The sequence below is a fragment of the Seriola dumerili genome, unplaced genomic scaffold, assembly GCF_002260705.1.
Source record: "Seriola dumerili isolate Sdu_G_001 unplaced genomic scaffold, Sdu_1.0 BDQW01001191.1, whole genome shotgun sequence".
Lineage (NCBI taxonomy): Eukaryota > Metazoa > Chordata > Actinopteri > Carangiformes > Carangidae > Seriola > Seriola dumerili.
This window is the reverse complement of record NW_019175446.1, coordinates 939,634-966,096: the sequence shown is the minus strand read 5'-3', so window position 1 is coordinate 966,096 and position 26,463 is coordinate 939,634. Positions and strand designations below refer to the sequence as shown.

The window sequence follows — 26,463 nt, the reverse complement described above, 5'->3', positions numbered from 1 at the left end:
ACGCGAGGACGCATTTAAATACCTCCAGCTCCTTCTCGTCAAAAGCCTTGAGCAGGTGTTGGGGGATGACCTCATTGAAGCCCTTCTGTAGAGCCAGGAACTGGGCCTCTATTCCTCTCAGGAAACGCCAGTTGACGTAGAGCCGGACGTACTCCTTCTTGGTGTCCTGGGTGACGGGGATGCTCTTACCGTTGGGCTTGAGCTCGTGCTGGATGATCTCTCCATAGGCATTGTGTTCTACGCAGAAGGTGTGGTCCAGCACACCTGTGATGTCATTGTCCCTGGAGTGAGAGAGCAACATTAGAATTACTACTTCAAGGTAACAACAGGATTTTTGCACAGTCACTGTTGGTAAAAAAAAAAAAGAAATACAAAGAGTTTTTCATTCAGTGAAAACACTGATGTAAGAAATATTCAAAAACCCTGGGGGGCGCTGTCGTCATAGTGTGGGAGAGAGATTTTAATGTGGGCAAAACACCATACTTTTTTCTTTTTTCTTTTAAAAATCTGAATACATGTAGCGTGCATCGAGTGGTCACAGAAATACTGAGCATCACTCTGTGATTAAATGAGTTGTAATTCTTCAGAAATCCTTTCGCCTTTCATTTAACACAGAAAAGTCAATTGATTTCTTCCACGTACAGAATCCAGACGAGACTGTTGTGCAGGTCGGGGTCAACAGACTCCATGTCGTCCAGGGTGATGGGTTTACCCAGCAGCTGTTTGTAGAAGGGTAGAGTAAAGCCTCCGTCTATGTAGTGGCCATGGAAAACTGCCATCCCCATGATACGGCCAACGAAGTGAAAGTATGACAAGTGCTCCTGCAGGGAGACAAAAACATCTTCAGTTTCCAAATGAGCAGACAGCATGTTCGGGGCTGAGCTCCAGTTCTCCTCTGGACTACATCTAACGTACACATTAGGAATTTATTACTCAATATTAAACCTCTGAATTCCCCTTTTGACAGGCTGTGCTGTTCTACGCGATACAAGCAGTAAACAACCAAAACAGCACAGTGTCAACACAACAGTTAAAACCACAAGATCATGCCTGCTGACTGGAGAGCAGCGGCTAAATGGACCGACGCCAGCCCAAACAAACACAGAGCGCGACAAAGTTGTGTAATAGAAGACACAACGACCCAAACCTCTTGACAGTGTCTGAAGTGAGGCCTATGTCTGGCTGCATAATTTGCTTAACTGGGTTGAGACCTCTCCATACAAAACGTCTCGAGTCGGTGTGTGAAAGCCACGCGAGACAGGTCGAAGCTTTGTGTTTGTCAGGAGTGACTGAGACTCACGGGGTTGACGGCAGAGTCTGGGTTTATCTGCAGTGTGTAGATGTCATCGCGGGAGTACTGGAACAGGCCATAGTACGGGTTCAGCATCTCATGCGACAGCAGATAAAGCCACTCCCTGGAGATGGCAAGGGAGAAAAAAAAACAAATTAGATCTTCTGTGTAACTGTAACTCAGAACATAGTGAGTAAAAACTTTAGGTGATGAAGAAATTACTACCAAAAAAAAAGAAAAAAGAAGAAAAAACCAGACAAAACAAACAGTGAGTAAGTTGTGTGGTTTGGCACTCTTCCACTAGGAGGCAGACCTCTTCATGCAGCGTTTACAGAACCAAATTCTGTCCCATCCACCGCACTCCATTCTGCTCCGGCCTCTTACCTGGCCACTCCGCCATAGTCGAGCCCCTCTTCTCCTCTAAACTTCACCATTAGCCTTTTCCACAGGTCCTTCGGCCTCATCTTCATCACCTGTCGATACGATTCCTGCAACACAGACACAAACAAACTTTGTCAAAAGACGGTAACAGCGTCGGTTAGGCAGCTGTTTACACCGCTGCACTGTGTTTGCCCTCCTAGCTGCTGGAGCTTTATGGTTCTACATGATCGTCTGCAGAGAAACAGTTACAGAGAAGACTATCTGTCAGTTTGCAAGTATCAATGAGAGGGGACCAGACTCCAGTGATGCACACACCCTCTACACTTATGTCATTATGGCACCCGTTTAAACACGACAACTGGTGGACCAAAGGTTGAGACTGTCCTAAAAGCAGTGAAGTTAAGAGCTGCACAAAAAGAAAAGTAGTGGGGAGTTCTCTGCACAAAAAAATAAAATAAAAAATGAGACAGATGCAGTGTGGCGTTACAGCAGTCACTTTCAAAAGGCTCTCTGTTGTGAAGCCGAGATCTCTCCGCCTCAATCGGTGTTCATCCCATGTGCAGACGGCTCACAGCGTCAGGGGGAGGGTTCGTTTAAAGTGGATTAGGGGCAGTTATAATAAACATAGCCATAAGACTATAATAACACAGCCTCTCCGACAGCCAGGTTCCACTGTGCCCTCCAGATACAGCAGACAACTGAGAGGTGCTGTGGGAGAAATGGGAATGTCTTATCTACACCGAAAAGTACACATAAAGACAGCTCTGACAGTCCACCAGCTAACACTTGCCTATTCAGTCATAATTTAATGCTTCAGCTGGTCTGGAGAAGCTATGCAGTTATGTCTCGCTCAACCTCAAGACGTCTTCTGCCCCCTCCCTCCCGCCCCTCTCTCTCTCTCTCTCTCTCTCTCACATTGAGATCAGCCAACAAAAATGTCTTCGTTCAGATTAACAGACGCGGCTGTTCCAGCACATTCCAGTGCATATTTTATGAGGGTCATGCAGTCTGTTGCAGGTGGTGTTGTTCTGATGAGGGCCCTGCACCTCCTAGATGCAGGGAGGAAAAAAAGAAAAACTCCCCCGCTGAGAAAATGTACTTGAGAAAATCCTCATCTCAAACAAGAGGTCTGCTTTAGATTTTGAACAGACTACCTTCACACTTCAGAGATAACCCATGTGTGTGTGTGTGTGCGTGTGTGTGTGTGAGTGTGAGAGAAATCATTCTCACAGCCAACTGTTATGGGCAATGACCTTTATGGGGGTAGACAAGAAGAGAAAAACCCCTCGGAGAATGTTTAACATAACTTAGGTGAGTCTATAAATAACTTTAACACAGAATGGAGGGTGTGTCTTTTCTTACGGTGCCAAATGTAAATGTGTTGGCTGCAGTTTTGGGGAAAGAGTGCTGGTGGTTGTGCAATGGAGCAAATATTACATCACTGTCGTGTTTTTCTAGCATTTTGTTATGCTTTTTTTTTTTTTTTTTTCACGCATCCTCAGGCTGTGACAACTGAAATTCCCACAGGGTTAAATTATGTATCTGTTTCTGAGTATCTTTTAATAACTTGCAACCCCTTGTGAGCTTCAGATGATGATATGATAACATGGCTGAGCTTGTTTTTTTCCATCGTCACCTCAAAGATCTCCTCACGGGACACCTCAATGCGGCAGTGGCCGGCCTGAGGCTGCTGCTGAGACAGTTCCTGGCGGAGGATCTTGAGCTTCTGAACAAGGTCTCTCTTGTACTTGGGCACCGTGAGGCACTCGGCCTCCTCTGGGAGCTGACCGGGGGACACCAGAGCCTGCTGGGCCTGATCCTTCAACTGGTTCTGACGACTGGAGGGCAGACGACAGCAGCAGGAGGAGGAGGAGGAGGAGGAGGTAGAGAAAGGAGTGGCATGGGAAAAAAGCAAGAGAGAAACAGGCCAAGAAAAAGAGAGAGAGAGAGAGAGAGAGAGAGAGAGAGAGAGAGAGAGAGAGGGGGGACAAGATCAAAGACAAAAATGGTAAGTCTTAGGTGTACCAATACAAAATGCAAACATGCTTACTGGTGAGAAAAAAGTAAGCAAGCACTTGTACAAAAATAACAAGAGCAACGCCAAGAAACTCAAAATACAGCTTTCTGAGAGTGAGAGTTCTTTCTCTGTCCTTTGCTGACTGCAGAGAACGAGAAGTAAACACACTGAGGTCATCTGGGAAGCACATCAAGTCAAACCGCTGCCACGGCCCCTCGCAGACAGACAGACATAGGTGGAGGTGGGATTACGGGAGGTAGGACATCTCACTCACCCTCACTCACCACCCCCTCACACACACACACACACAAACACGTACGCCGCTTCCTCTCTCCTCCTCTCTACCTGGCAGAAGCCTGGTGGTCTCACACAGAGAGAGATGGCTGAACTAAAATAAGTTTGGGGGGGGGGGGGCGCAATGTGACAGAGGGAAAGAAAGTTCTGCAGATCTCTGTTGCTTTTGAATCATCGTGTACCACTTGTGGTAACGCAGGGTCACTGAGGCCACCTCGCAGAGGCGTACTGGTTCATTTTGTCGAGTCTAAAAGTTTGAGAGGCGGAGAGAGGAAGAACACTGCAGACACTGTGGCCGACAGAAAGTCATAACATGTACCTGCCTACAAAGTTAAGATGCAGGAAATAAATATTTTGTCAAAATTTAGTCGAGACAGGATTTATCACCTATTTTACCATATAAATGTATAATTTATGTGCTATATCAAGTGAAAGCTAGCTGGGGATAGGAGGTAGCTATGGCTAGCCTTAGCTAAAGCTAAAACTAAATGTACTAATTTAGATGTAAACCAATAAAATTATCCATTTGGATGAACCAGTATGTTTCTAATTTAGTTTGTTGTTCTACAAAACTAATGAGGCAGCAGCTAAATGCTATCATGATGGATAAAGAAAAAAAACTTTAAAAACTTACCTAAACACCTGCTAAAGCTAACTAGTTTAGCAGAACATCAGTAGCTGCCAGCTTAGCTTCAGACTTAAGTGGAATTCATGTGGTTAACCTAATTAATTCAATGTTCGGTTTGATGTTTTGTTATTGTTGTTACTGTAAACTAATAGTCGAACAGACACAAACAAGACACGTTTAATCCAAGACAAGAAAAAGGTGAAACACACATTTTGTTTGTAGTTGTTTTTCCCCCTGAAGAGGCAGAGTGCAGCATCTGCATTTTTTATGGTTTGCCCAGAGACTGTATATAAAAAGAGCTTGCCTGAAAACTTAGTTTTTTTTTCCTCTATTTCACTGCTTCTGTAGTTACTGCTCTCTGCCTTTGTAGAGCAGTGAAGCCTGAATGTACAAAAGTTTAATCTCAACTGATTTAAAACTTTGCTGCTGGCTTTCAAATAATTCCTCATAGTTGTCTTTTCACTCTAAAGCCAATGTGTTAAAGACAAAAGAGCAAAAAAGAAAGTAGCATTTGATGCAACATTCGTAAACAGTAGCAAAGAAGTGTAAACAGTGCGGCTGTGAACCGTCTGTATCTGTGGGTAATGATGACAGAGGTCTCGACTCTGGCGCAGGCCACTGGATGGCGAATACCACTTTGAACTGGGCGCTGTGTTTGGGAAGACAGCCTCTGAGGGTGGCACAGTAGGGAGGGGGCACACAACACACACACACACACACACACACACACGCGCGCACAGAATCAAAGGAGCCTTTATGGGGCCAGCACTAAAGGATTATTTGCACAATGGCCTTTTGCACTTCAGTGGGGGGTAGCAGGCACACTCGGCCTTGAGCAGGGTCATAAACACCAGACTGTAGAGCCGAGCACAGAGGGTGGCGGGAGCATACACATGTCAGTCTGTGTTCATGTAGCACGGATGTATACATAGGAAGTAAGACTCAAAGTGATGCCAAGGTTAAAGTAAACAGTTTCAATCATTCTGACTCTTTCGTAGGTAATTACATCAAACCACTGCAGTAAACAAACAGAGGAGGAACCTCGACTGTCAGCCAGATCACTTCATGTCAGATCACTTCACGTCAGACGTTCATTTAGCTCCAGACTCCTACTCTAAAGTATCCGCCCAACAGCTTGCATTTTCCACTAACCGCAATGACAACTTCATCTTAACAAAGTGACTGAAGAGCCAAAGTGGATTCTGCTGGGCAGACACCAGAAACCAAACTCAATCACTTCCTGCTATCCCAGAAAGCCACAGGGCCCCATAGGACACTCGAGACCTCCTCATGAATCCCTTTATTTCCTGCAGACTAGACTCAGAGGGAGGGAAGGCGAGAGAGGGAGAGGGGAGGCAGGAAGGGCACTCTCCCGACAGCACCCAAACACTGTAGACAGCTCAGAGGGAGGGTGGGTGGGAGGGAGGGAGGGAAGGAAGGAGAAAGGAGGGCACGGAGCATCTCTTCCTGCACTTTCACCCATAAATCAAACATTCCTGCTCCGTGTCTCCAGCTCTTTCCATCATGGTTGCAGGCAAACATGATCCACAGTTCTCTCCTCTCTTTACAGCTCTTCACTGATGAGCACGACTCCGGTGCATGTTACCTGAAGTCGCTCTCTGCAGAGACAACTCACGGTAATAAAATGCAGTGTTTTCGCTCCGAGACAAACCACTGACGGTCTGGGAAATGACACAGTTACTTCTCATGCAACTGTACGCAGGACAGTCCTGCAGCCGGGTCTTTAAACCGGCCACGGATTCGGTTACCTATTGAACAGTGACCTTGACCAGTCAGGGAGCTTGGATTCAGCAGAAGATTGCAAAATCATAGAGGAAATATAACCAAAGCCGTGCTGTGGATGCTTAGGCAATGTCTTGAGCAAATAAAAAAGGCCAATAAACTTTAACTTTGATGGACATACATAAATATACATACATATATATATATCAAACATTCTTGTGGAATGACGGCACGAGGGGCGAGAATTTCTAAAATCCCTGACTTGATAAAAGGCAGATGTCTTGATGGAAATCCATGACGACTGATATCTTTTCCAGAGTTTTGTCACAAGCGAAAAAAAAAAAAGTCACTCCAAAGTCTTTTCTTTTTTGCAGTAATAGAACAGCTTTCACTTAGGACAGAAACTGTACCCAAAAAAAAAAAAAAAAAGATCATCTATTACACTTTTCATGTAATTAGAATGGATTGAGGAAGGCTTAAGTTAAACCTCAGTCACGCACAATTTATAAAGAAGTTATTTCACAAATCTCTGGCCAAGGTCCATGTGTCCTTGAATAACCAGGAGATGTACGGCACTCCACAACTCAAATCTAAAATGTCATATTATTTAACTTTTGACTTCACAATAAAGCCACATAACAAAAAAATGTGCAAATGTGCCCGATGACAACTACACAGCACTAAACACACGCGCACTTACAGACACGCTAATATTTTTCTCTGTATAAAATAATTCCTGTGTTATTACCTCTAAATAAATTACACATTTCCTGGTTTTTGATGTGAAGTAATTACCCCACCACTTATTATCCTACCAGAGCACATATACAATAGAAATTCTATGCATGAGATTTTCACACATCTGGGCATAATCATGCTCATGACAAAAAATGCCTACATTAAAAACAAATGTGGCGTGCCAGGCTACATTTTTTTTTATAGGACCTTTCAGACAGCCGTAGATGAAAAAAAGCAAAGCGAATACGAAATCCCAAACACGTTCTTTGATCCATCAGAACAGGAAAAAAAGAAACCTGATCTCTCCGTCGATGCATTCCGTCTCTCTCTCTCTCTCTCTCTCTCTCTCTCTCTCTCTCTCTCTCTCTGCACGGAGGAGGAATGAGGTCAGGCGGAGGAGGCCCACCAAGGCACCCGTACACTGCTCCACCTTTGTGCAGCAAAGGCCTATGGGTAATTCTATGGCTATCGTAGCATAGTATGTGTTTGAACAGCTGCACAGAGGAAGAAATTCTCAACATGTGCATCCATGCACACAGGCATGTACGCGCACATACACACACACACACACACACACAGACACACACGGTTCATTCATTGACTTGGGCATCAAATTTATGCTCCGTTTCCTGGACGTGAGACGCTCCTCAGCTACAGACACAGCAGCCTTGGTTTCCACTCTGCTATCTGATGTCTGGCCAAAGCCAGCTTTGTGACGGATTGTGTGCTAAAACGCCTTTATGATCAAAACCTCTGTGGAGCTGAGGAATTTGAATTTTTTTGTGTGGAAAGAAAGACTGTGGAGGAGTGTGCTGTTTATGTATTCCTGTACGTGTGTGTGTGTGTGTGTGTGTGTGTGTACGCACGAACGTCTGCTCAGCACAAGCGCTACTCTTGAGCGCTGAACCTCTACAGGTGGTGAACACACCTTGGCACGGGATCCCACTGTAAAACATTGACTGAGGGGGAGGCAACGTGAGTAAGTCTGTGAATGTCTGAGTGTGTGTGTGTGTGTGTGTGTGTGTTCCCGTCTGCGTGCAGTGAGGACTACTGGCGACGAGCCCAAACCTTACCTGACATTCTGACTTTCGATGCCTCCTCGAGAACCATTAGGGCTTGGACTACAGACACGAAACAAAGACAAAACAAAGACAGAAAATAAATCTCTCTGCTTTTATACCCAGTTTTTTTTTATGTACCATCTAAATTATTTCACTATCTCATTTCTCTGGCTCAAGGGCGCTGTCGAACTCACTTTAGGACTAGATGCAGGTTGGCAGAGAGGCGTGGGTCTGTGAACTGCGTGGTGCGGTTGTTGTGGTCGACAAAGTAAACCCTCCCGGTGGCAGTGTTCCTTATCTCCCATCCTGGAGGTAGAGGACCCAGCTCCTCACAGTTCACATTGCTCAGATCTCTGAGGTGCAACAGAGGAGAACACAACACCACAACAAAGCATTAGTGCGCGAAAACTGAGGGAAAATAGAAGCAACGTAGGGTGGGACAGGAGAGAAGAGAGACAAAGCACGCACACATCAAATTCTAGATATAAAACATACCAAAGCACTGACGAACTGGACTCAGGCGGACAGCAGGAGTCCGAGATGCCTGAGAAATCACTTTTATTCTATTTTTCTTCTTCCTCCCATCTAAATTATTTACTGCTGCCCTGCAACCCCTTTCAGCTGGACTGGAAATTAAAGCAGGCTCACTATGCTGGCGCTGACTTTTCTGTTTTGCATGGTTAAAGCCAAAAGGGACCGCAGCCTCACGAGGGATGAGAGAGCTTGGCAGCTAAGCCATCTGCTAATGTTGGAGCTGTCTGAGGAGCACTCAGTAAGGTGTGGCGTGACCAATAGCCTCCTATCAAGAGCAATAAAAATATCATCTATCACTCATGTACTGATAGAATGCGAGCGAGCAGCGGCCAGGTATTATAATAGCAGTCATGTTTTATTGATAGCGTCTGGAGTGCACTGGGTTGCTGTTTTTGCACATGCACATTGAGATCTCCTTGCGTGTGCGTTTCTTTTGGAATACGGTAATCAATAGGACACACATGCCTGAGCGAGGATTGCCCAACAGCCTCTGGTACGGCTGACTGAGACCTGTGTGCTGTTGGCCATGTGTCCCCAAAAGTGAGGCCTTTCAGGGGCTCGTGCCAGACGACTGAATCCCTCCCCGAGCCCCGTGACATGGGTCTTCTCACAGCATGTCAGACTCATAATCTGCTGCAGTGTTTAAGTTGACTGATTTAGGCATCTGTGGAGACCCACACCCCATTTCCTCATTCATGAATTTTATTACTCTTGCGGTTTATGTGCCGTATCTTGCAGTGTTATATTGAGGGATAGTGAAAAAGAGCAAAACAATAAAAAAGCGATAACAGAGGAGCGTGATGTTGTGTCGTTTCCCGGAGGTCGTAGATTCTGCGGCAGACGTACCTGGGTACTCGGGGGTCGTGCCACGTGCTGACACCTGTCTGAGTGTGGAGGAAGTACACTTGGCCCTGCTGTGTGGTCCTTTGCTCTGTATAAAGATATAAAAAGGAGGTTAATCGATGCAAGATTTGTGGATCCTTAGTGTGAATAGGTTTTTAAAAAAATGAATAAACCTGGGCATCAGGTGTAAGTCAAATGTTTAACATATACGCAAAATGAAACCGAGTTTAATTCATGTGCCACATATAGACAGGTTGTGCTTATAATCTGTCTGGGTAAGAGAGAGATCACACAGATGGAGATAAAAGGACTGCCTGAGTCAGTGGAGATCCCAAAAGGCAGCCAGGAAGAGGCAGAGGAGGGAGTGAGGGGACGGGGGGGAGGAGGAGGTGAGAGACAGGGTGAAGAACATTGGAGAGGAAAGAAGAGGAGAGACGGGGTTGTCTGACTTTTGAGTTGGTGAGCTCATTCATCACGGGCTGACAGAGATATTTCCATGGAGCTGCCTGCCAGAGAGCTCTTCTCTGGCATCTCTTTGGACCTACCGCCCTGCTTTAACATGCATGTACACACAACCTTCCAAAACCCCCACCCACGCGACGAGTGCACGCTATACGTTCACCACACGGGGGTGACGTCTCTTGGCTCGTGTGTGTGTGTGCGCGCTCACATGAGGAGAATCAAATCTGCTGACAGGTTTTCACAGGAACTGCCCAAGCAGTGAGAAAGTGAGGCAGAGATAGAGAGAGCAAGAGTTATGGAGAGACTAGCGTGGTGCGGCTCGGAGCAGCCTAATCTGTGGGACTGAGGGCAAAGCTGTGATACGCTTCTATGGCTCTGGCTCCCAAATCCTCCACAAGATTTCACTGTGAGGATAAACAAAACTCCCTAGGGCTGTGTGGGGATCGCAGTTTGTGTGACTGTGTGTGTGTGTTTGCTTTTACATGAATGCGTCTGATTGTTTGACTGTGTGCAGAGAGGAGAACAGAGCGAGAGGGGGGGGGGGGGGGGGGGGGGGGAGTGAACGGCTGCCGCCAGCCTTTAACAACTAGATCAATTCAATTAGATTGTCTAAAATGGAGCCAGTATTTCAGGCTCCTTGTGTGGAGCTGCAGCGTCATCAGAGCAGCTGGACTGAATGAGGACACAGATTAGCCGGGTTACTGAGCCCAGTGTTGAGCAGGGAGGAGGGCAGAGGCGAGAAGAAAAAAAAAAAAAAAAATTAAGACAACGACATAACGACGATGACACGACTCTCAGTGGAAGTGGAAATGGAAACGGCCTTTGATGGGGCATGAAAACAAAAAACAGCATGTTCTGATGTAATCAGGATATTCAATATGTATCCGTCGCATCAGAAAGCTGGAGTCAACACGTCGTATCAGGTGTTTTCCAACCTCTTTTAAAAAGACGTGCACCCAACAGCCCTGACAGATGAGCTCGACACCCTCAGTCATGTCCCGAATGCGTTCCTTTGAGCTGGTTTTAAACTGGATGTTATTTAACACTAGTAATTATATAAAAGTGGATATTAGTTACAGTAACTTTTTTCCCACAGTTTTTCCACATACCACCGGGGAACTGCAAGCACTGTTGTTGGAATCTCTGGTATAGTGTGTCATCCAGTGTGTTTCCAGTGGATGTGTGTGTGTGTGTGTGTGTTTCCATTTCCATCATCAGTTACCAGTGTTGTGGTTTATGATCTGCTCATTTTTGACAATATATATATCCAGACACATACGAGTGGCATACACTACACCAACCTTGAACTATTTTAACTACTTTAAAAAAAAGAAAGAAAAAAAAAGGAAGAAGCAACAAGGTCGTGACGATGCATTTTCCGTAAGGTTTATATTTTCCCAGCTGGAAGGCAAACAGCACAACAGCCCCCGCGGTAACTAACCGTAGCCCTCAGGCAGGTCCGGGGGCGTGTGCAGGTGGGTTCTGCTCATGTAGTTGCGGTGCCTTTGCGAGCGGACCCGTCTCTCCTGGGCCCGCTGGTCGCCGTCACTGGGTGGCAACGCCGTGGTGGGCGTGGCCCCGTTCGTACTGATGGGCGTGTTCTCATCCACGATGCAGCTGAGAGGCCGGCCAGGGCTGGAGTACTCTGATGCAGGCCTGAGAGGAGCAAACGGGGAAGGGGGGAGGAAGAGGAGGAGGGTGATGGGGAGACAAGAAAAGAACCAAATTGAAAAGGTTAAGTAGTGGTTAATCAGTGTAAGAAATAAAAGACAGAAAATAAAGTGTAAGAGGAAAGAAAATGAGGACGACATCGCCCCGAACACAAACGGCAACAAATCAATAGGCACCATTTAGAAAGTCTTTTGCACTAACTAGGAAATCCATGCAAGGCAGCACACAAACAGACTCACTGAGTAAGTACTGAGACTGCCTGAGGTAAAGCGTGGTAAGAGCTGAGAAATAAAAAAAATAATAAAAAAAAAAGGAAAGTGGCTGATAAAGACAGTAAAACGGAACAGAAGTACAAAAAGTCGGAGACAGAGCAGGGAGGAGACGCCGTAATTTCCACTCTTGTCAGCTCTGTAACTTCCCTGGCTCCTCCACATCATTAAACACCACTGACTGGAGCATTGTGTCTGACACCTTTTTTTTTATTTATTTTTTTTCTCTCTCTCAAGGAGCCCACTCCAGTTTTGGACAGAGTCCCCCAGTTTGGGAGCACTGAGGTCAGAGATGAGGTCTTCCATCGGCCTGTTGCTGTTAGATTTAAGAGGTCTGGGTTTGAGTTTCTGTGGGCTGCAGAGTGTACTCACCTGGTAGGCCTCTCCCACTGTGTGGTGCGTGTGATGTGGTTCAAGTACTGGATTCGTCCAGACGCGGTCCTCCTCTCCTCCCAGCTGGCAGCAGAAACACACACAGACGCAGCAGTGAGCGGACATGGTTAAGTAGCCACAGAACCATCTAGTAGTCTCGCTGCTGTCTCACCACATGCAAATCTTATATTCTGTATATCTTTACCCCTGTACGTGAAGGCAACGTTTCTTTTTTTTTTTTTTTTTTTTGTGTTAGGATTTGCAAAGGCCTCTAAAAAAATCCTCCTATGATGATAAGAGATTTCCCCCAACTCGCTCACCCATCTGGAAGATCATTGTCAAACAGGCGACTGCAGTCCACCACAGGGCCTCCTGTGCCTATCCGGTCCCTAGACTGCAGGCTCACTGCAGCAACACATGGCAGACAGATGCACACACTAGGATTACTAGACAGCAGATTACAGCGCAGGCACAGATATTTTATCGAAGCACAAAATTGAGCTATATATCTTTATGAGTTACAGGAATAAGGTTAAGTTTTATCAGTGGTGTACTGCAGCGACTGGTTAAAAGGAAGCAGCGTTTTTCTTCTACCACTCTTATTTTTTCCTTTCTGTGGGGAGAGTCTGGAATTATGGCATTATGAAATTTAATCCTAAAAATTTACACAAATACTGATAAATGTGACATTTAAAACCATCGAAATGACTAGAGCTCAAAATATTTCACATTTATATCGTCATAATAACATTAAAGAAAATCCTCGAGGGTATTTTTCACAAATATATTCTATACATCAGCGTGCAAGAAACAGAGGAGAACACGGAGGGTCGTTACAAGCTCCATGATTACTACAAGAACTGTCAAGCAATAAAAGGATGACTCAATATTTTCATGGATCATATAGAAATTAGCTTTAAATCACCTTCCTTCTAAACTTTTGCTTTAAATGCCGCCTATGAGGGGTTCATATTCCACCTTTCATGATTATTCAACACACAGTTAATGAAGGACAACATGCTGATTTCTTTTTTTAATGCAACTTCCATTTGATTACATTTTGATTACTCACCCACTATCTGGCCTCTGACTGTGTCACTGTCATTGGGACTCAGCTTGTTCAAGTCTAGTCTCTGGTCTGTTTAGGAGAGGATGGAAAGAAGAAGTGGAGACAGAGAGAGAGAGAGAGAGAGAGCAGAAGCAAAGGCAGGGGGAAAGAGAAAGAGAAAGAACACAATTAGACAAACAGGAAATGAGAATAAAGATGAAAGAAGGAGAAGTGGGGACGAAAAGAAAGAGAAGAGAGGATTCATTAGTTTCTGAGAGATGCATGTAAACTAGCATCTGATGGGATGTATTTTTTCCTCGATGGACAAATCCCATTGCTGTGTATCATTTACATCACTCAGAGTCAATTCCTCTCTCCCTCATTATCCGTCTCTCATTCTTCTGTCTGCAGACCACAGCTTGGCTTTGCCCTGGAACAGATGGTCTGGTCTGTGGAACAGCCACGGGCTGTAAAAATCTCACTGAGCATCGGTACAGAGCAGGCTTCAGTTCAAATGCAGAGGTCAAACATTTGACAAATTTCAGTACAAAGCCTGCACTATTCCGCTCAGTCTTAGCATGGACATGAACTTCTGCCAAAGTCTGGAAACTCTTTGTCTGAACTTCTTAAAGTCTGTGGAATTTGAGAGTGAGGGAGAAAGAGAGAGATCAGGCGGAAAGAAAGAAAAAAAAAAAAACAGACCTAAAAAAAAAAAAAAAAAAAAAAAAAAAATGTCCAAGTTGCCTGCAGACATGAGAAATGCCACTATCTGCTCTCTGTTGTCTGGGTGTCATGCAGATCAGCTCAGGATGTCTGTCTAGACTAAACAGGGACCAAAACAGGCAATGGTCAAACCGTTACAAGGCTGGCCAGAGGTCAGCAGCCGCAGAGAAAACACACACACACACACACACACACACACACCCACAGGCAGTAAAAAAAAAAACGTACGCAGAAAAGTGCACTCACACATTGGAGATGTATAAAAGTATATACATTTAAATACTTGTGCAGTCATATACACAAAGACGAGAAAACGCAGACACTCTGCAATTATATATAAACATTACAGTCAACCAAAGACACTCTGCAATTATACACAAATGTTTCCCAGTCAGCCCTGTGCCCTCACTAAGGCCTGCGGAGGGGGACAACACTCACACTGCTGGTAAAGGCGCACAAAACACAAAAGAATGACAAATACACGGAGGGGGAGAGACCACAACAGAGAGAACACAACAAAATCTACGCTTACACTTAAATAGCTGTACAATTATGCATGTCTGCGTGAAATGACCGGTTGTCTAGATCGGCAGACAGAGATAGAGGGAGGTTAGTCACAACGGCATTTTGTGTTTATGTACGTGTGTGCACACGCTGCCAGTCTATGTAGGAGACCGACGCTGAGACGCAGGGGTGAGGAGGAGGCCAGGAGGAGAAAGGAAATGCAGAGGCAAACCACTCACAGCTGTGGCACAGGGTTCAGGTTTCCTGTGTCGCTCCAGGAAAACAACAGTGTCAGGGGGCTTCTAGGAAAAACCGGTGGGATTCTTTCCCGTTCATGCCTACGAGGCCGCGGGCCCGGCGAGCAGGTACCGGCTCACCACGCAGAAAAAAAAATAAAAAATCACTCCAGACCGCTTTGTTGAAGCTACAACTGTCTGGCACTGCTTTTACTAGGAGCCATTTGCTAAAGCCTGTATCTCATTTATCCAGTTAGCTTCTGACATGAGACATTTTTACTGTAATTGCAGGGTGATGTTGATTGGCTCTTCCTGTTCTGGCAGGGGCAGAGTGTTGACCCCTCTCACACCCTGGTCTGGCCTCTGTCAGCCCTAGTGAGGCAGACAGGACATTAAAAGGAGCTACTCTATGTTCAGTCACTTAGCCCTGACAGCAGCACCGGGATATTAACCTCTGCTTCTTATCACACTACAGGTACAAGGACTGCCTTGATGGATGCGGCCTCATTTTTTACCATTAGGGCTCCGGCAATCGGATCATTCGGTACCAACGATTGACGTTTCATGGATAATTGCGATAAGCAATTCAGAAGTTATTCTGCTCCCCGGTACAGAGTAATGAACTGAGTGAATGAGAACGACACGTAAATAGCTAAAAAAAAAAAAAAAGTAAAACACAAGTCACGAAGAGTTTGGCAAAAAGATCTGTGCTACAATTTAATAATGTCAGAATAAGCCGATCTGGAAAAACAGAGTCACTGCATTACAGCTGCCTGCATCCTGCACTGAGCTATAAGACAATAATTTTGGAGTAAAACAGCACCAACAAATTTGTGTCTGTTTTTATTTCTAATAAAATCACACTATATATAGAGTATACTGATATTTACCACTAACCCCGGTTCTTCTACGAGGACCTCGACTGCGCTAAAAGCTTTTAAAAATGGTAACCTGTGGAGCTCTGGACCACTGGTAGCAGGATGGAGTGATGGTTTTATGAGTGTGTCCTTTGTTTTATTTGTTTTATGCACGCGTGAGAGGACACATGCAGGAACACGTGTGGCGGGATTCACGTCCTGCCTCAGGTTTCACCCTATTCTGCTGCAATAAGGGCAAAGAAGAAGAAGACTGATTTACTGATTTACTGACTTAAAATATCTAAAAACAAACTTTGCAACTGTTTTGTGACGAAGGAAATGCTCTCAGACCTCAAAAATACCCACAATGCCTTTTGTTTAGAAAGACTGAATGTAAACGTATGTAAATATTTATGATATTAGCCGTTAAGTATCCATTTCTGTACGAGTTTATATTCTGTGGAAACCTTAGCAACACCTCAGGCGTACATCTCGCAGTCTTACACAGACCAGACAGCGTCACGTAGAGGTCAGAGATTTGTAAAATTAACAATGGCAATAAATCAACTTAAAAATGCGATTGTGCGTAGACAGGATGCTGCAGCTGAGCCGCGGTCTGACACTTACAGCCTGTGTCTTTAAGGCGGTTGATGGCGTTGGACAGAAGGCGGACACAGCCCAGGAACCCGGCCCCTTGCTTCTTGTGAATCTTCTTGTGATTCCACACACTGATGGTGATGGAGTCTGATTTTCCAATGTATCTGAGGGGGATAAATGAAAGGAGACATAATTAATTTTCAGCGTTGAGAGGCTTTGCCCTCGACACCATGAGAATCACCGATGTGACCGGTTTTAACGAACAGTGTCTGTGTTTCAGCTTCAGTTTCTGTGATAATCTTCGCCTTGAAACATAATTGCTCATTAAACTAAAGCTGTTGGACTTTACTAGAGAAGTAGTGGTGATGTCAACATGTAACGCGTCACGTGTTGACAAAGAGTCTCGCTCAGGATGTCCCCGGCAATGCAGGGGAGACACACATCCGCCACAGAGGCTACCGCTCAAGTCTACCGCTCAAGTCTACCTCGCCAAGGACGCATTACAAGACACAGTCAGGACATGGAGGAGGAAGAGGAAGGTGGGGAGGCAGAACGGGATTTTCCAGCCAGTAAATCTGACCCTGAGCGTCTGAGTATGAGACAGAAAACCGTAAGCAGACTGTGATCCTGTGAATCATTTATAATATTCACAGCAGCCCGCCGCACATATCAGCAGAAGTGATTTATCTGAGGACGGAGGGAGCAGAGATACAGTAGAGAGAGAGAGAGGAGATAAAATTTTAATTACAATGACTGGATGAGCAGCCAAAAAAAAAACAAAAAAAAAAACTACCTACTACAACTGAGAAAATACTGTAAACTGTGACTGTGTTTCAGATCGCAGGAAAAGAGTCGACATTTGTCTTTTGGCTTTTTTAAAAATAAGGCTGACACCAACCTTTCAGTTCTCTAGCCCCTTTTGGTTTGAGCTGAATTCATTAACATAACATTTTTACAAAAGTAAAAATAACTTTTCAGAATAAATGGGAACAAAAGAAACAAAAAAAAAAAAAGGTAAAAATGACCAGCTTGATTAAATCTGTTAATTGAAAACGTAATTAGGTATGAACAGTCATCAATCACACTGTCAAATGTAGAGGGCTGTAATATTACTCATATAAATTGAGGGAGTTTTGCCTCCTAAACTAAATTACTGAAGCTGTGCAGGAAGAGTTGAGGGATTATCAAAGTTATTACAGTTCATCCTGAGGGGGGACCATGAGTGTTTGTACCAGGTTTCATGGCAATCTGCCATCCATAGAGCCAATCCACTATCTTAGCCAAAAACAACAATGGTAAAGGAACAATCCTTTGCCTGCTGTGCCAGTAAAGAACTTGATCAGGTAATTACACCGTATTCAGACAGACAACGACAGGCAGCTAAATAAAACAGACAAGATTATTTCCTGACGGCGTGTACCCGTCTCCTCCTGTACATTTCATACCCGCCGTCGTCTCGGCCTCTCCTCCTGCGTCAGGCGAGACCGGGACGTGATAAAGTCTCACCCATGTGAACCTGTTGTGGCACATCTGCTCGGGTGGGCTCCCTCCTTCAGTCAAAAACTAATCATCTGTACGATTGGCAGGACTACATCCCACTGTAATTATCATGCTGCTTACTAAAAGGGATATGAAACAATGGGGCTGTGAGTAAGACGTCTGGACATTTTGAGTCCATGCCAAATGCCTGTCTGGGGTGCGATGTGAGAGAGCTGCTATGTCAGACAGACGTGACGGGAGGGAAGTATTATAACCAAACCCTAGTCATCTGGATCACCCTCCATGTAATAAAATTCATTAGTCTGGCTAAGATTTTTAATACCAGTTGCAGGCAATCACACACACACACACACACACACACACACACACACACACACACACACACACACACACACACACACACACACACACACATAAGAGACAATGGGAAAATTGCAATAAAAAGGAAAAACCAGCAGATTTAAAGAGGCAGATGTGCTTTCTAAATACATCCTTTTATTTGGCAGACTGTATTCATGCAAGACGCATCCTGAGCACTGTTTTTAGTAGCTTTTTTTTTTTTTTTTCCTGCACCAAATTCCTGCCAGGAACATATGGTCAAAGTAGAAGAAAAAGCCTTACAGCAACACTAACAATCTGAGATACAAACAACACAATAAGGGCAGGAGGACTACTACGATTCAAAACCTGGGACTGGATCCTTGCTGTTGCACTCAGCAGGTTGGCAGGTGTTTTAATACGTGGACTTACACCTGTGAACCGGACTCTGTTAGCTAAACTTAACACTGTAAAGTAAAGTCAGGGTGTGAGGGTTAAATGTGCTTCCAGGAGATACAACTTCACCAGGCAGTAGGTATGTGGAAAGACTGTGGGGGTGCTAGAGTGATTTTAAAAAGAAAGAAGGAATTTGCTATTAAAAAAATCCACATATTGAATCAGCTGTAAGACCTGAACACTACAACAGGAAGTGTGAAAATGAATCAGCAGGCGAACAGAGAAGTTTGAACAGTTTGGTTGAAATAACGTGATTTAACAAAAATTAATGTTTAAATCACTTCAACGGTATGAGAAAATTATTGTTACAATATCTGCTTTTATATAATCAACAAGGTGAAATAACATCCAGTTTAAAATGAACACATTTGGAACATGTCAACGAAAGGTTACTTGAGTTCATCTCGAGACACTGCTCTGGAAAGATTCAAACTAACTGTAGTTTGAAACGAAAGCATTATAAGTACACCAGGGTGGATATTTGTTAATTAACGTGATACACGGTGAGAATTCACACACACACACACACACACACACACACCAACAACACCCTGGAACCGATCAGTTCTCTGATAAACATATAGATGAGGGGAATCTCTTATTCTTCTATTACACTGTGGCACTAAAGCTCTTCCTTCTCCCCAGCCTTACTTATACTACATCGTAATACTGCGGATGTAATAGAGCCTTTAATAGTGATGCTGTTTAACCGGGTGCTTGCACAGAAATTCAGTCCACCATCAGTTCAGACACTGGGAGGAATGGATGAGTGTGTGTAAATAATTGTCGTCTGGACCGGATGCTTAACATTGCAGATATAGTTTTTATTAATGCTGAATCTGAAGGGCGTCCGTTTAACCAAATGTGAGTTTGCAGTGGCAGGAGACTCACTTGAAAACAACGTCATGGCGCTCAGTAAGGAGATGAAGACCCTCTTAAAGAAATCGTTAAGTTACCAATAATTACTTGCGTCCTTGTCCTCAGCGGGAGTGACTGTAATGCTAACGTTTTCCCTTGATGTTTCCATGTGGTTCTTGAGTCATTGTCTGTTTTACACACTCGGTGCAGGCAGAATGAGCCGCAGTGGCACGCAGCCACACCGACTGTGTCTGCTATCCCTGGCATGTCGGCCACATCCTGCAGCAAAACTGAAGGGTCACAGTTCACGGGCCAGTTTGCTGGCTGCGGCTGACCAACGAAACCAAGCCCGAGGGCGCGCACACACACACACACACACACACACACACACAAACACACACATAAACAGGCACACTTCAACAGGATTTCTACACCCTCACATGAGCACATATAACAAATGGAAAAAAAGAGTCACTGCCAACAGCTTTAATGCACTAGGCTGTATCGGGAACACCAGGTGTTGCAGGCCCTATTTTAATAAGTGTGAGCCAGCCAGACGGATTTCTAGGCTGCTCTCAGTCAATTAAAACCCGTCTCCTCCAACACACCGTCTGAGAGTCCTTCTGCCGGCCATGAGGACAAACACCGGCAGACAGTAAAGTGGGTACAGCATAAACCCAAGGCAGCTACGTCCGTAGGCTCCTGGTACGAAGCGGTGCAGAGAAGCTCCGCCGAGGCCACGAGTCTGTGTTCTCCCCTCCATCTATTTATCTTTAAGGTGTGCGTACGTGCGCGTGACTTTTTCCCTCTTGTCAAATGTGACATGAGCAGCTAATTTAACAGCCATGTAGAGAGAGGGTCCTGTATCCCCGGCAACCAAACAAACGGAGACATGTGCTTCCTCTTGCTGTTGGCTACGCATGACGGTTTGGATAAACACCGGGCGAATACTGGAAACTTTCACTCTCACATTTTCACTCACGCGCTCCGTCTCTATTTTTTTCCAGGTTACTTTCACAGGACGAACCATCTTTGGGAAAAAGGCAATCAGGGTGCAACAAGACATGCACGTGTTTCAGTCAATGGAAGAAAATACTATTGGAGACTCCGCTCCTTTTCGGCGCTTTAAATACTGTTCCAAGGGACATTTTTAGACTGTTTGCTGGCGCTGCAGGGTTATGTCATTACAGAGAATCTAGATAAGTGAGAGGCCAGATGCAACGGCTGTTTACATCTGTTACTGTTCAGGTCCCGTTAATGGCACTGGCTCGACACGTCTCAGTGTGCTCACTTATCAAGGTTAAATAAAGAAAGACGTAAAAAATTGTGAGGCATTGTAACAGCACAAGTATTGCCTCAAACTGCTGTTTGTAATCAGATTAAGTCTTTAGTTAGGTGGGAGGTATTCAAATAAACCGAGAAGGAATCTAATTTTTTTTTCTCTCTCTCTCTCTCTCTCTCTCTCTCTAAAAACAGATGCAAGAAATGACTGTGTGAAGTGCGATGAAAAAAATAAAAAATAAAAAATAAAAGCTCTGACTCACAGGTCGTAGTGTTGATTCCACTTGGGGTCAAGTGTGTTCCTCACAGTGTCTGTAGAGTGGCATTGCCCCGAGCCGTCCACAACCACCTTGGCAAAGGGATCGGGGAGGCCTGCAGAGAGAGAAGAGAACACAGCGACACCGTACACTCAGCCACTCTGACCAAGAATAAATATCAGATAACAAACTGTTTGATGACACACACATGACAACGTTTCACAGCAGTGTTCGATTGCTACGCGGCAGATGGGGATAAATACAGCTGACACAGATGCTGCGGTGTTTACAGCGCTCGTTTCCAGACATCGTCACAGATTACTCATTATTTACGTCCACAAAATGTTTGTCTTTTGATGTCAAATGAGGTCCTTTTGCAATATGGCAATTCCAAGTTAGATGATCAATAGCAGTTATCAGGAGAAATATAAAACCTTTGCTGGTTGCAACATATGTGTTGGGTGTGTTGCGCAAAGCTGCTCTCTAGTCCCTGTTTTACATTATTAAAAACAAAGTGCAGAAAGACTTTGGCTTCTGATGATTTGTGATGGACATCTGTTTTTATTTCCAACATTTTGTGCACAACATGATTCACTTCTCCTCAAAGCAGAGAGAGAGAGAGAGAGAGAGAGAGAATAATGATAATGCAAATTAACCTCGCTGCAAATAAGTGGATGTGGTTGGAGAACGAACACTAACGGACACAAATGCATCAACAGACAAGTTTTATCTGTGGTTTCAGTGCTGCTCTGCACCAGCTCCCTGACTGAATGTTTGCTCAGCTCCTGAGCGTTGGAATGGCAGGAATGGGCACCACAGAAATCACCTGAGTGAGCAGAAGACCTTTACATGCTCATTCACCATGACAGCCCGACCCAAACACACCAAAACACTCACAGCACCGCAGACACCTACACACGACTTATTAAGTCTTTAGAGGACTAAATGAACCGGCTGTTTTATGCCAAGTGGTTGTGGAAAAGTATGCAGTGTATCAGACACAGTATGTCAGGGCTCACGCTTCAGTCCACATTTTTGTGTTTAGAGCACAATGTAGACAACACTCTCCTTCTACCAAGGACATGTGTAGTAAACCATCCACATCTGCTGAAATGGCTGTGTAAGTGGATCCTATTGTGTTGTTGACAGCTAACAGCAAAGGGCACCACATTTCTCAGTCTCGAGAGGTCTGTACAGTGAACGCAGCATATATCCACAAAACCAGGAGGGAAAACAGGGTGTGAAAAGAACAGACAGGTTTATCATAAACAGCTGTGATTGGCAGGTACTTACGGAAGAAGTCCTTCTTCACCAGGTTTTTGGCACAGAGGACTGAAAAAGAGTAAGAGTCAAGGGTTAATTTAACATAAACACTGAATTCACAAATAGTAAAATCAGAGTTAGGAGGTTAACAATCCTGCTGACGAGCAGCACGGCCGTCTGAAACGGCTCATTTACTTACTTTTAAGTTTTATGTTTTTACTTCAGACGCATATGTTAGAAAAGTGGCAGGAATGTGCATGGGTGGGCAAGCAGGAAATGATTTGTCTAGTTCAGGATTGAAGTAAGAAAACACTGCAGAGAACAACTGCATCACAGGTCTGAGTCACACACAGACTAACTTTGGTATAGACTACACAAACCATCACTTGCCTACAATTAGATTGCATTTCTATAGCGCAGAATGCCAACAGTGTACGCCAAGACACCTTGTCAGCAACAGCAGAGGAAGCAAATCCTTAGCTGCACGTTAAAAACCGAAGCTTTAGAGCAATTAAGACTTGTATTAGTTGTATCATTAGATTACAAAAACATGTCACTGTTTATTCGTCGATACAACATTCAGCCTCTCAGCTTAGAGGAGGTGATGTTTTGTCTCTCGCTCTCCTTCACAAAGCAGCCTGCCTGAAGCAGAGAGGCTTGATCTTGTTGATCTACTCCAGGAGCCATGGAGGCGGTTGCTGAGGTGATGAGGCAGAGCCACTTACACCCTCCCTCCTGTATATGTGTGGATGGAAGTTCAGTAACCACCTGGGCGTCTGGAGTTACAGCCAGTGAGTCAGGCACATGGAAATACAGTTTCGGCTGAGCTTGTTTCTGTGATAGGCTTTGCTGAGGAACAGACACTAATTGGTCTGAATACTGATCTGGTATTGGGTTGGATAAGGATGAGACAAGATTAATATATTTGGAAAAATAAAAACCCACAGCAGTGAGAGAGCAGTTCATATTTTTCACATCAGTCATCTTAAAGAAACTGTGCTAAAAATAAAAAGCTTCACTGCTTCAAAGACATTGATGTGATACGGTTGAAAGTCTCACTCCAATCAAAAGTGTGTTTCGCTCATTATCACTTCACTCGGATGTTTGAGTTTCACTCTGCGGAGCGATGTATGTGCAGAGCTTGATGCTACGAGGCTGATCTCACGTTGAACTGCCGAAGAGGGAGAAAGTCTGGGCTTACTTTAAACCCGAGGGTTAAGACGTGTACGTACTGTAGCAGCATGACTTTGTGACATTACACAAGTTTGGGAAACCAGTGGTGATCCGATACGCAACTTGACAAAGTGTGGAGTGGAAACTCGAAACCTCCTGTGCACATACGTTGAGAATCGACTGGAGAGAATCAGGAGTCATCTCGAGTTAGTTTAAGATTTTCAGTGCGGGAGAAGCCAGAAATCCAAACATGTACGGTCTCGATATCACCTTACAGTATTTTTTTTTATTTGTTTTATTTCTGCATTACTTCAATTATAATATTTAATATCAAATTTATTAAAATTAAGTTGTTTTTTTCCCCTATTCTGACTTTTAAATTAGATCTCAATCTCAATGTGACTGCCTGATTAAATTAAAGTTTAAATGTTTGTGTCTTTTAACTGTTAAAAAGGTGATCGCAAGAATAAAAATACAATGATTCAGCTTGTAATCGCACAAGAATACGTATTGAACGCTGCTAAAGCTGCAACCATCAAAATGAATCTAACTTTTTAGCTGCTTTAGTTATTTTTAAGCAGAAACATTTGCTGGTTTAAGCTTCTACAATTCGAGGATTTTATGCTCACACATCACATGATAGTGGACTTAATATTGCATATGTGGGGAATTATAATGTGTATTTTTCATTATTGGCATCATTATTGACCATCTGGCATTTTATGGACCAAACAAAAAGATTAATTGAAAAAATACACAGCAGATTAATCAATAGTGAAAAATAATAGTTTTTTGGAGCACTAAAGACTATATTTTGGAACTAGAATGACACACCACTGTTGCACTGTTTAAGAAAAGCCATTAATTTACCCTAAATTGTTCCCATCCATCCACAATGTTGACATACGGTCCTAGTTTTGTTGTAATGTAATAGCCGACTGGTCTAAAGATGTCAGCTGCAATATGAAAGGCGCCATGCTGCCATATGTCCCGACCAGCTCCAGGGCTGGATTTGCAGGTGAAACAATAAGTCAATTAATCAATTAACAGAAAAACAATTGGAAAGTACTTTGGTAATTGATTAATCACTAAGCAGGTAACTCTCAAAATATTCTCGTGGTTTCAGCTTCTGTTGTTTTTCTTTTCTTGTGTTGGAGCAAACTGAATGTCCTTGGACTTTGGGCTGATGTTTGGACCAAGTCAACGATGTAAAGATGTCACTTTGGACTTTTCCACCATTTTCTGATGTTTTATATATCCGACTAAAAGATTAATCAATGATTAAAACAATCATCAGTCGCAGTCCTAGCTGGTTTTTTATGTGCCTTTTCTCTGGCTTGGTGCACTCCCCTCGTGTGCAGGTGAGAGTGCTCAGACTTTACTTTGCTAACACAAATAGACAAAGGCACACCCACAGTGGCAGACTGCAGCTTAAGCCATTCAATATGCACCCATTGCCTATTCATCTTACCCACCCCCCATCCCATGCCACACATACTCAGACACACAACCACACCATTTCAAATATCACCCTGAATCACTTTAGGCCTGAGCTGGAGCAGTTTTTGCCCACAAGGAAACGGGAGGAGGACGAAACTTCTAAAGAGACGTGTCGACAAAATTAAATACGCAAATCACCAGCTTCACACACCAACATGTACTTATGCGTGGTGTTTACAGCTGCACAAGGGACACACACACACACACACACACACACATGCAGGGTTGAGGGTTTAATTGACGAAAGCCCCATTAAGAGACAGAGAGGAGTGAAAACAGACGACTAAACTAGATGCATACCCTCCTGGGTGGGGGGGTGGTGGTGGGGGAAGGAGGTGGGGGTGCAGAACATGCTCGACAGATGAGGAAGAATTTCTTTCCGCAAACATCCCTGGGAATGTGTTACGTTCCAGTGAAACCCACCTCATTTCTAAAACATCTGGAATGCATCGCTTTCGGTCGCACTCTTCTTGAACACTCAGCCGAGCATGTGCACGCGCGCGCACGCACACACGCACAGGCCCCCTGAGACACCTTGCTCTCCACTCCAACTATTAACATCACTGATGAATAAGTGTGTGTGTGTGTGTGTGTGTGTGTGTGTGTGTGTGTGTGTGTGTGTGTGTGCAGGCTTTGAGGGAGGTGGACAAGGTAACAGGTGACAGTTTTCTGTGTGTTTCCACAATGTTTCTGCCCAAACGTCACAGACAACATGAGTATAATATATATAAAAAAAAAAGAGCTCGACAGTGATTTGATGATGTTTCCAGAGGGGGGAAAAAAATAAAACATCAAGCACTCTGTTCCCTAAGTCCAGAAGTCACAATGCAATTAATCCACATGAGGTAGAAGAGAAAGAATCGTGAACAACTGGGAAATTTTACTTCTATAAAAGGTAAGGCTGTGGCAACAACACCTACATTCGCAGTCCAGACAGGAACGAGGAAACGACAAAGACAAAATGAGACCGGCTGCAGAGTAAGGCACGGCATGACATGGCACACACACACACACACACACACACACACACACGCTCAGCTTAAACCAAGCTAAGTGTCGGGAAACCTGCAGACCCTCCTGTGCATAAGCAGTCCTCAGCTAGCCACACAGCAGGAAGGCAACACTACAATTATACCTATATAGGCTCCTTATGAAAACATATAAGGGGGGCTGACGTACGGCCGAAAACAGAACGTGTACAGAAAACCACCGGAATGGTAGACACGGGGAAACAATGCAGGACGGAGGCCAATTAAGAGAGTCTGAGGCTACGGAGGAGAGGAGCGTGAAGACGGCAATCAGGGCGCAGCTGAATCCAACCATCAGAAAACAGTTGTCATTACACACTGAAGAAACAGTCATTAAAAAAAACTGAATGATGATGTACATGGACTTACATTGAGCTGTGTTTTACAGATGTGCATAATGGGTAGTTTCCACTCTAAAAACCTGGCATTACACTCTGATGCCGACAGTTTCATTTGTTACGCAAATAGTTGTGCAATAAAATCTTTTTTAAAAAAAGGTGAGGAGCGAGGAGATAGTGACACTACAGCTTAGCAAAAACAGGAAGCACCATAAAAGTTTG

The 26,463-nt window shown here is 44.3% G+C and overlaps 1 protein-coding gene across 1 annotated transcript in view; it reads right to left on the bottom strand.

Annotated features, from left to right (window-relative positions):
* The window catches only part of LOC111238083 (E3 ubiquitin-protein ligase SMURF2), a 45,486-nt gene that overhangs the window by 1,815 nt on the left and 17,208 nt on the right, over positions 1-26,463 (bottom strand). Inside the window, exons 2-16 of the mRNA XM_022767480.1 lie at positions 22,233-22,271; positions 20,946-21,054; positions 16,300-16,433; positions 13,377-13,442; positions 12,625-12,709; positions 12,305-12,388; positions 11,434-11,648; positions 9,534-9,618; positions 8,348-8,506; positions 8,166-8,213; positions 3,309-3,510; positions 1,676-1,779; positions 1,301-1,415; positions 643-821; positions 23-281 (exon numbers count right to left, since the gene is read on the bottom strand). Coding sequence (XP_022623201.1) covers positions 23-281; positions 643-821; positions 1,301-1,415; positions 1,676-1,779; positions 3,309-3,510; positions 8,166-8,213; positions 8,348-8,506; positions 9,534-9,618; positions 11,434-11,648; positions 12,305-12,388; positions 12,625-12,709; positions 13,377-13,442; positions 16,300-16,433; positions 20,946-21,054; positions 22,233-22,271 — 1,883 coding nt within the window. The remainder of the gene's footprint in view (positions 1-22; positions 282-642; positions 822-1,300; positions 1,416-1,675; positions 1,780-3,308; positions 3,511-8,165; positions 8,214-8,347; positions 8,507-9,533; positions 9,619-11,433; positions 11,649-12,304; positions 12,389-12,624; positions 12,710-13,376; positions 13,443-16,299; positions 16,434-20,945; positions 21,055-22,232; positions 22,272-26,463) is intronic.